Here is a 10,991-nt window from a genome sequence, read left to right as displayed (position 1 = left end):
GAGGAGGAGGAGGAGGAGGAGAAGGAGAAGAAAAAGGAAGAGGAGGAGAGGAAGAGGAAGAGGACTTGAGTCCGGGTGTGGTGGCGCACATCTGTAATCCCAGCACTGGGGAGGCTGAAAACAGGAGGATCACTACGAATCCAAGCTGCATAGTGAGACCCTGTACCAAATACATATTTAAAAAAAGAAGTGAGGACTTTCTCATCAGACCCTTATATGGAGAGGCACATGGTCATTGTCCTTCCCTGAGTGGTAGTCAAACTATCTATATCTGATTAATGCTTGTTAATCATCAAATTCTCTTCAGTCCTCCTTAAATGTTTTCTGTGACCCAAGAGAATCAAAAGCATACAGTCACACAAAAACATGCACACAAATATCTATAGCAGCCATATTCCAAAGTCAAAAAATGTAAATACTCCTAGTGTCCATCAGTGGATGCTGAATAAATAAAATGTGGTATATCCATATAATGGAATATTACTCATCCATAAAAAGGAAGGACATTCTAACATATGTTACAACATGGATTGACATTATGCTCTGTGAAATAAGCCAGTCGCAGGAAGATAAATCCTATATAATTCCACTCATATGAGGTGCCCAGAATGGGGAAATTCATAGAGACGGAAAGCAGAATAGAGGTTATCTGGAACTAGGTGTGTGTGGGGGGATTGTTCAGTGGACACTGAGTTTCAGTTGGGATGATTAAAAACTTCTGGAGATGAATGATGGGAATGGTTGAACAGTGGTGTGAATACCTCATGCCACTAGACTATTCGTGTGTGTGTGTGTGTGTGTACTGGGAATCAAACTCAGGACCTTATGCCTGGCAGGCAGGCCCCATGCAGTTGAGTGATATCCCCAGCCCCCTGGGCTGTATATTTTTAAATGGTAAATTTTAGGTGTATTTTGCCAAAATAAAAAATAAGGGTAAGAAAAGGAATGAGATACAGATATAGGATACAATGCTGATAAACCTTGAAAATGCTATCTAAGTGAAAGAGAGCCTTCAGGGAGACTGCTGGGTATCTTATTACATTTAATATGAGCTATCTAGAATCAGCAAATCGGCAGATAAGAAAACAGATGAGGGGTTTCCGAGGAAGAGGGGAAGAGGGAAATGGGAAGAGACTGTAATGCGCATGCGTTTCTCTTTTGGGAGTGAAAACGTTCTGAGATTAGATGGTAGTGATGGCTGCATGGCCTTCCGAATACATGAAAAGCCAGTCAGTTCTACACTTTAAAATACTGAATTTTATGGTATATGATATATGTCTCAGTTTTTTTCCATAATTTTATTGAGAAGCAAATAGCAATGAGAGAGTTTCAAATCAAATTGGTAGGACAGTTTCAATAATTAACACATTGCATACTGTCTTCCTAGAGGTTGTTGTTCAATTTTTTAAAAATATGATAAAGTTTTTAAAATGAAACAAAACTTCACATGGGCTTCTCCAGCATAACACATGTTATGAACTTCAAGTATTTTTTTTTTTTTTTTTTTTTTTTTTGTATTAGAAATCCAACTCAAGACCCTGTGCTTTTCAAGCAGGTGCTGCATCTGCTGAACTAAGTCTCCAGCCCTTAGTTCTTTGGGTTTGTTTGCTTGTTTGTTTTTGTTTTTGACACAGGGTCTTGCTGTGTAGTTCAAGATGATCTTGAACTTACTATGTGGCCTCCCGATCCTTACAGTGATCCTCCTGCCTCAGCCTGAGTACTGGGGTTACAGACGTGGGCCGCCACACCCAGCATTATATCTCCTTAAAGTTTACAGTCAAAGCTGTCTTCCTGGAGAAGGTGTATTTGGCTTGGACTCCAATGGAGGACAGATGCTCTTACCTATCAGTTACCATGACTGACCTAAGGGACGAGCTGCAGTGTTCTGGCTTGCCTTAGCTCGTCCCCACATCTTTCCTCTGTTGATCTGCAAGCCCCAGACTAAGGATATTTATTAACCACTAAGTTTTTAACATCATCATATATATATATATTTCATTCATTTGGGGCAGTTAAGGCCCAGTAGCAATGCAAATGGCTTTGGGATCCACGGGGGTGGGGGTACACTCCTGGCGCCCCTGTGTGGTCCTGGAGGTGCGGCCTCAGGTCTGTGTCTGCTCCCTCACCCCTTCCTCTCTGGCATTGTTTCCCTGCTCTGCTTCCTGGCCTCTGTGAATCAAGCATCTATGCTCTGCTGCTCCGTCTTTCCTCGATAGTCCTCCCTTGGAGCCAGACAGGCATGGACTGAGAGCCCTGAAACCTGAGCCGGACCAAGCATCTCCTCTTTCAAGCTGTGGATGTCCAGTGTTGTGTCTCAGCTGTGGGCGAGTCAGTACCACTGACTCCCCAACCCCCATTTTTTGGTACTGGGGATTGAACTAGGGCTCTCCCACTGAGCTACAAATCCAGCTCTATTTTATTTCAAATTTTGATACAGGGTCTCTCTAAGTCACTAAGTTGCCCGTGCTGTGATTGAACTTGTGATCCTCCTGCTTCAGCCTCCCAGAGTGCCAGCCTCCTACATATGCCACTACACCTGGCTTCTTGAAAGGCTTTATACCTTATGTTGAAAAAATCACAGGAAAGTATCTTCTGTTCAAAAGATCAAAATTTTACCTAAACATATACTAAAAATTAATAAATTAAAACTCTGAATTTTTACAATCTGTTTGAGATTTTTCATTCTATTTGTTTTTAAATGAGTTTTGTACCTGTTTCCAACAACGTATAAAGTGACTGCTTTAGAATGACCTATTTCTGCACTGTCACTCAGAGTTAATATAATCAGAGCCCACGTTCAGCCCATGTTCACTGGCATCGCTAGCTAGATTCTGTTGTTGATAGCATCCCTGGATGTTAAATATTTTTAATATCATTCTGCATAAAATTCAAAAAAGGTCCTTTTCATTCATTTACTATAGCTAGTAGAAAAATAGATTTACAAAGATCATTATTATCTATCTTCTTAAAGAGAATAAACTAGGGATGGCAAGATGGTTTCTATTGTGTTTCAGTTTACATCCCCTGATACTTATAAGACAGTTAGCATTCTTTTTTTTTTTTTTGTGGAACCGGGGTTTGAACTCAGGCCCTTGCACTTGCCAGGGAAGCGCTTATTCCACTGAGCCATCTCCCCGGCCCTAGCATTCTTATGTGAATAAATGATACGTATTTTTGCCTTTTCTCTAATAAACTTATTTCTAGTCATACTAAATCATATGGAAAGTCTATGTACTCCCATAAAACTTACTACAACAGAAAGGAAAAATAAAGACACCAATCTTCTAGTGGGAGTTTCCTTGTAAGAATCAAGTTTTGGTTTTGAACTTCATTCTGGCATTTAGAAGGTCATTTGTGAAAATATGGATCACACTGCACATCCTTATAATCCCAGAACTTGGGATGTGTATAGCAAAAGACAAAATAACTGAGAGAACTTGAAAAGATCTACTTTACTGTTCCATCCTTCTACTTAATCCATGTATCCTCAAATCTTCTTTGCCCTTCAATTCCTGTTAGAAAATGCATGCCGGGGAGATGGCTCAGTAGGATAAGCGCTTGACTGGCAAACACAAGGATCTGAGTTCAATCCGTGGTTCCACCAAAAAAAAAAAAAAAAAAAAAAAAAAAAAAAAAAAAAGAAAATGCAATCACCTCCCAAGTATGCAGAAGACACTAACAGGGAAAATATTTGTTGGTTTTGGTTTTGGTTTTGTTTTTTTGTTGGTACCAGGGATTCAACTCAGGACCTTGTGCTTGCAACGCAAGCTCTTATTCTACTGAGCTATCTCCCAGGGAAAATATTTGTATTTAAAAGAAAGGCTGTTAAACTTTCAGCTTTTGCTATGCTGCTAATTGAAATAATAGTAATATAAATACTTTTAGTAAATCAGTATCACTTTCAACTTGCTGGAAACACCATAATCAGAATGTATTAGCTTGCTTGCTTGCTTTTTTTTTCCTCTTTTTTTTTTTTTTTAAATTTAGTACAGGGTCTACAGGGTCTCACTATGTAGATCAGACTCGTAGTGATCCTCCTGTTTTCAGCCTTCCAAGTGCTGGGATTACGGGCGCACACCGCGCCCAGTCTCAGTCGCTGTCTCGGCACACCCCAGGGGCGGGGCGGGTAGGGGACACTAGGGATAGAACACGGATCCCTGCTTCTGCCTAAGCAGGCACTTTAATCTGCTGAGCTTATATTAGCTCAGCAGCGCTTGTATTAGCTTTCTTGTTGCTAAGACAAAACACCTGACACCTAGAACTTAAAGGAGCAAATGCTTATTTGGCTCACAGTGCCAGGGGGTTCAGTCCTTACATGGGCAGCTGTCTTCAAGACAAGGTGGGAGAGCAAGGCCGAGGAAAGCTGCTCAACTCATGGCAGCCAGGAAGCAGAGAGTGAGGGGAGGAGCCCAGGTCAAAAATGCATCCTTGCGGACTGTCCCCCAGTACCCGCCTCCGTCAGCCAGGCCCCACCTCCTGACAGCACTTTAGCTATTAGTGCACTGATCTGCTGGTGGGTCTAGCACGCCCATGATTCCCTCATCCTCCAAAAGTCCCACCTCTGAACACATGAGGTTTGGGGGGACATTCTAGATCTAAACCACAACAGAATTACAATTCACTAGAGAAACAGGGAATAGCATTTTGTGAATTCCAGATAGACAGAGGATTAAAAGGTCTGGGGGGACGGAGTTCAGTGGTACAGCAGTTTTAAACCCCAGCACCACAAAATAAATAATAAACAGACATGCCACATTGAGGGCACAGCCCTCCTAGAATGGCTACAATATGTAGGTCATGACACAGCCATCCTACAGTGAATGAATGAGGAAACAATATGGGCTTGAGTTCATTTTATGTCAGGACATCTATGGCTGTGTTTGTTTTTTAAGCACAAGAAGGTATTCCATGGGATGGTTATACCCTAATTTAATTGCTTCTGACTTGATGGATATATGTATGTATAAATATATCCTTCTACTTAAAAATTAAAAAACATGAAAATTAAACTTTGAAAGGTGTTTATCTCCGGAGAATGTAGTAAGAGTTGATGGAGATGCCTGATTGGGATTTTTAGGTTTGACTTTTGCGAATCAGTTTGGAAATGTTAAAAACAAGAACACATTCATACTTTAATCATGAAACTGAATCTTTAATTATAAGACTCAGAAATTCAGCCAAACCGAGATGTGAAACCAATAAACAGAAAATATCAAGCCCTACTTTACCCCTACTCCTCCACACACCCTGTTCCTGCTACCCTGAGTGGGCCGAGTGGAACCTGCCAGCCCTAGCCGCTCTCTTCACTTCCTGGAACTGCAGTAAGAAGCCTGTAACAGCTACTTTAAAAATAGCATCTTCACAGTTATAGTGAGTCAGGCAGGCCCTAGGAAACAGGATCCTTGGGGAAGAACCTGGGAAGTGAGATGCCACACGCCAGAATAGGATAATAATGATTCTGTTTCTCAGCCTCATGGATTGTATCCCTTGCTTTTCTGTGATCGTGGGTATTTTTTTTCCTGGAGACATGATGTCAGAAGTGTGGGAGATTATCACATTCCTGTACAGTTAACTCTATTGTGGATTATCTACTTTTTGGATTACTCCTAGCACCTTCTAAATCCCAGAGGGAGTTCCCAACTATTAAGCATTCTTCTGAGTCATCTATCCTCGTTGAGTTGGTAGGAGTTCAAGGAATGCAAATTCATTTTCTATTAGCTTAAGCAAACACAATTACAAAGGTAAATCCCTTAAGGCAAGAACGTCTATCAAAGCCAAATATAAATTACCTTTGGCCATTGTAATCAGGGAAATAAATGAGGAACCGATGTAATTATCTTTTTAATCTCTGGAGGAAAACATTTTAATGTTTTCTTTTATAGAGTTCTTCAGTACACATTTTATAATCCTAATGTTCTTTTATATCCATTATCAGTCACTCATTCTGCAATCTGAGTCCCTGCTGTTAGTGGACAGCTAGGGGAGTAGACAGCTAATCTCGGTTATTCTCTTGACGGTATGATGCTTTTTACTTTAATTTTGCATATTATCTTCTTTTACCTTGATTTAGCCCACTTACATGTTATTTTTTAATATCATTATGCCACTGTATAATAGTGGCTGTTCTTTCTGCAATGACTCATTGTAGACTCATTAGGAAATGTCACACACACACACACACACACACACACACACACACACAGAGAGAGTACTTGATCCTCAGAACAGCCCTACATGGCAGATATAATTATTCTTATGTATGAATGAGAAAGGGTAGGATGAAATACTTGTAGTGAATATTAGAAATAGAAAACTGAAAATGAGATATCCAGTATTCACTCCTTTCAGTCAATCCAAAGTGCAGAAACTGTAAAACAACATTATTTAGGGCCCTGAACATAGTTCAGGAGACACAGACTCAGACAGCTCCAAATCAATGTTCTGAAAAGTTAGAGAGTTTATATACGCAAAAAAAACCCTCTTAAGCCATTACAAGGTAATTAAAAGTGTTTCAAGAGCATTCTTGAAACACTCTTTCTTATTGAAGCTGACAAGAATCCAAGGGCTGGAGGGGCACCTCCCAACGTGGCATTTGTAGCCCATGTCTTATGCCCAAATAAAAGTAAATTCACACACACACACACACACACACACACACACGCACTCACGGAAGCTGCATGAAAAATTACTTCACAGGGGCTCTATGATGATAGAAGACAAAGAATGAAAGAGCCAAATGGAGATGACCATAAAGGAAGGGACCGAGAGCCTCTGAATGTGCAACTAGAGTCTGGGGGCCTTGAGTCCAGCAGTCAAAGAGTGGGGGTGACCACAGCGCCCATTCCTAGGCAGCGGCTGCAGACCTGTCCCATCAAGGGCCCCCTGGTGCCATTTTGAAAAGCTCTTCCATGTTTTCTATTAGTGGTGCTCTGGGGTTTTTGTTGGTGGGGTGTGTGTGTGTGTGTGTGTGTGTGTGTGTCTGTGTGTGTTGACAGTGGGGAACAAACCCAGGGCCTCACACATTCTAGGCATCAATGTTGCTTTTCATCATGATTTTCCTTTCATTTTCGCAGGCGTAAGCCCCCATCACTCATTCCCAAGCACACCATCCTGCCATGCTGTATTCGGTCATATTGCTATATTTTAGTTTGTTTAGCTGACATCTTCCTTAGGCATTTTGAGTTGCCTCTAGTTTCTTACAGTGATACTAATTATCTCATAAAATTTTTTTTGTAAACATCACCAGCTGTGGTCTCCATGTAGCTCAGTCTCTACAGACTCACTAAAACTGCCCAAAAGTAATTTTTAGGGGCTGGTGAGATGGCTCAGTGGTCTAAAGCACCTATTTAGAACAAGCTTAGCAAAACACAGGGACCGCGGTTCAATCCCCCAGCACCACATGCCGGCCAGCCCCGCCCCCTGGTGGGCTGAGCTGGCCACACACACACACAAAATAAATAAATAAATAAATAAATAAATAAATAAATAAATAAGTAATTTTTAAAGACTAATTCCAATATTCATTTTGCTTCTCAAAGAAAAATCACAGGGGTCCAGTTCAGAACTCAGAACAGCACTCCTCAAGTCTCCGCCCGTCCCCAGTTCTCTTGCATCACTTCCTATTGAGACAATGTCACGATTGCTGTGAGCCCAGCAATTCTCGTCGGGCCAGAGCCGCAGAGCTCAGATTCCAGCTCCACAAACCTCCCATTTCGGCGTCTTAGGCTTGATCCTTTCCTCTGCCCCGGCCTGAATGCTCTGGTATCTCTCTACTCATGAGAGTCCATCCCAAAAGAACTGAGAAAGAAGCCCCCCTTGTGGGAGTTGGAGGTATGAGTTGTACAGAAATCAGGGTGCACACCCACGAACGGGTTTGATTCCTGGGGTATTTGAAGTGACTGTTTTTGTTTTTTTTTAACCCTTGAATTATAGTCTCCACTGTGAGATTCATTGGTCACTGAATAGATTCATGGTAGAGAATAGATTTAGTGAAGAAATATTCCTACTAAAATGGTTAGGATAGATATATAGTTACATTCTCTTAATGAATAGAAGGTTTTGTTCTAATAGTGTTTGTAAATAGGATATCATGTCTGCATCTTGTACAGCAAATAACCACTAGGAAGAGAGTATGCAATATGTTAACTATTGAAACTGTCCTACCAATTTGATTTGAAACTGTCTCATTGCTATTTGTTTCTCAATAAAATTATAGAGAAAAAAAGAAATATTTCTACTAATTATAAAAACACAGGGGCTGGAGAGATGGCTCAGTGGTCTAAGGCACCTACTTGGAACAAGCTTGGCAAAGCATCAGGGACCGCGGTTCAATCCCCCAGCACCACATGCCAGCCAGTCCCGCCCCCTGGTGGGCTGAGCTGGCCACACACACACACCACACTCTCTCTCTCTCTCTCTCTCTGTCTCTCTCTCTGTCTCTCTCTCTCTGTCTCTCAAATAAATAAAATAAAATTAAATTAAAAAAAAACATTATATAACTATAATGAAGCTGACTTCTCAAACTACTTAAACTGAGCTGGATGTGGTAGTGCATTCTGGTAATCCAAAACTTGGGAGGCTGAGGCAGGAGGATCACAGTCTGGGTTACATAGTGATTCCAAGTCAGCCTGAGCTACATAGCAAGACCCTCTCTTAAAAACAAAGAGCTGGGGAGATGGCTCAGGGGCACATGTGCCTGCCTGGCAAGCCCAATGTCCTGAGTTCAATCCCTAGTAGAAAGAGAGAGAGAGAGAGAGAGAGAGAGAGAGAGAGAGAGAGAGAGGAAGAAGAAGGAGGAGGAGGAGGAGGAGGAGGAGGAAGGAAGGAAGGAAAGCAGGAAGGCAGGGCTGAGGATATAGCTCAGTGGGATAAGCACCTTCCTGGTCTTGAGTTTGATTCCTGGTACCCAAAACAAAACAAAAGAAAGAAAGAATGCAGGAAAGAAAGGATTAAACTACATCCCTACAAGGACTCTCTGCTGTCAGACTGCATCCAAAGCGCTTTATGTCTTGCTTTGTTTTTCCAGTTTGACAAGTGGACAGACTCTCAAAGGAGGAGAATCCTCGCTGGCCTGCTGGAGCGCTGCTCACTGTCCCAGCAGAAGTTCTGCTGTCGGAAGCTTCAGGAAAAGATCCCACCAGAAGCCCTGGATTTTACTACCACACTTCCCAGGGTGTTGTCTGTGTACATCTTTTCCTTCCTGGACCCCCGAAGCCTTTGTCGCTGTGCCCAGGTGAGCACTTAGCAGCAGCATGTGGTATTCTGTAGGCACAGCCTCAGGAAACTCTGAAAATCCAGTAACTTGAGGGTGAAACTCACTTATAGACATAGGAAGAGCAGGCACTAGGTGTTGCGTCTGGAGAGGCTGAATGATCCTCCACGCCACCGTAGCTCACCCGGTGGAGCATTCAAAGGGAGAGAAAGCCTAGGACACCATGGTGTCCACGGAAGAGCATTGGCTAGTGGGGAGGTGCATGCACCTGTTAGTGGCTGGGCTGCTCAGACTGCAAATTCTCCTGCCTCAGCCTCCCAGAGTCCTGGGATTGTGTGTGTGCACCATCCTGCCCGGCTGAGTCTTCTCCTAGAGTTTAGTCAAGCCAGATATTACCTGCTACTTACACTCACAGTCCTATGATGTGTTGTTTTGGGTTCTTAAGATTAAGAAAATAAATGCAGTCAGAAGCAAACGGCTTTGGGATCTGTGGGCTGATGCATAGGAAACAAATGCCAATACAGAGAAGATTTATATCACCCCAAAGGAAGCCATCCAAGCATTCAAAAATAAAATTAAAAAAACCCCACAGGGCAGGATGCTTTTTATGAGTATTTTACAATATCCAGAAGCCTAAAAGAATGTGCAATTTCTAGCCTTGCTTTATTCATTTTCCATGTCGTGAACAGGAATGAAAGCAGCAAGAATTTAAATTGTGACTATAAAAATAAAGATATTCTGCATTTAAAAAAAAAAAAACACCATGAATCAACCAGTGGGCAGGGAAAATACGTATTGCAACCAAAGGGCTATCTCCTTATTTTACACAATAATTCCTATAAATATATATGAAGAAGAGAGAAAATACTTCACCCATCAAGAGGAAAGAAAGTGAACGAGTAGCTCCCACACAAACACACACACACACAAAATGCAGTGGTCGCTGCCCTACGTGGGATGGTTGGCTTTCTGACTGCTGTCTCTCATCCATCAGGTTGGCTTTCTGTTAGTGCTAATGTTTTGCCTTGGTGAGAGCCGGAGGAGACAACAACTTTCATGCACCACTAGTAGGCCAACTGGTGCAACCACCGTGCGGAGCAACTGCGGAGTGGTACATTTTCCAGTAAGAATTCCTTTGGGGCTGGACTGAGGTTATAGCTCGCTGGCACAGTGCCTGCCTGCAAGCAGAATCCCCAGTTCACTTCCTAGTACCAAAAAATAACAATTCCTTCTAGCACAGCCCTTTCACTGCCTGGCGGCTCTCGGTCAGATGGGTAAACTTCAAGATGTGTTAAAATTACCTCTCTATAAGAATATTGCAGCTCTGTTTGTCATAGCAGAAGGCAGCAAACAACAGAAAGGTCACCAGTTGGGACAGCATAAATGAACTGCAATGATCACCCAATATGGTAGAAAAAAAGCAAAGCTGCAGAATAGGAACATTCTGCTATTATGGAAAGAAAAAATAAGATATGCATTTGCTAATACTTGCTTATCATGCTTTTGGACTGACCTATAAGCAGCAGGCAATGGCAGTTGCACCCAGAGACACAGATGAGTGGCTGGAGGATAAGGTGGAGGAGAGGCTGATATTTTACCATATGTCCCTTTGTCTCTCTGACTTTTACTTTATACATATTATCTGTTCTAAAAATGACATAAATATTTAAAAGAACATAATGATCTAAGTGTCAGTAATGGGGCATCATACAGCTACATGATGAATTATTATGCAATCATTAGAAATATTGTGGGGGCCTGCGAGATAGCTCAGTGGATT

The 10,991-nt window shown here is 42.0% G+C and overlaps 1 protein-coding gene across 1 annotated transcript in view; it reads left to right on the top strand.

Annotated features, from left to right (window-relative positions):
* The window catches only part of Fbxo16 (F-box protein 16), a 56,447-nt gene that overhangs the window by 17,402 nt on the left and 28,054 nt on the right, over positions 1-10,991 (top strand). Inside the window, exon 6 of the mRNA XM_023714688.1 lies at positions 9,026-9,232. Within this exon, the coding sequence (XP_023570456.1) occupies positions 9,026-9,232 (207 nt within the window). The remainder of the gene's footprint in view (positions 1-9,025; positions 9,233-10,991) is intronic.

The sequence above is a fragment of the Octodon degus genome, unplaced genomic scaffold, assembly GCF_000260255.1.
Source record: "Octodon degus isolate 3935 unplaced genomic scaffold, OctDeg1.0 scaffold00036, whole genome shotgun sequence".
In the NCBI taxonomy this organism is placed as follows: domain Eukaryota; kingdom Metazoa; phylum Chordata; class Mammalia; order Rodentia; family Octodontidae; genus Octodon; species Octodon degus.
Note: the sequence above shows the minus strand (reverse complement) of the source record. Positions and strands in the feature narration are given on the sequence as shown.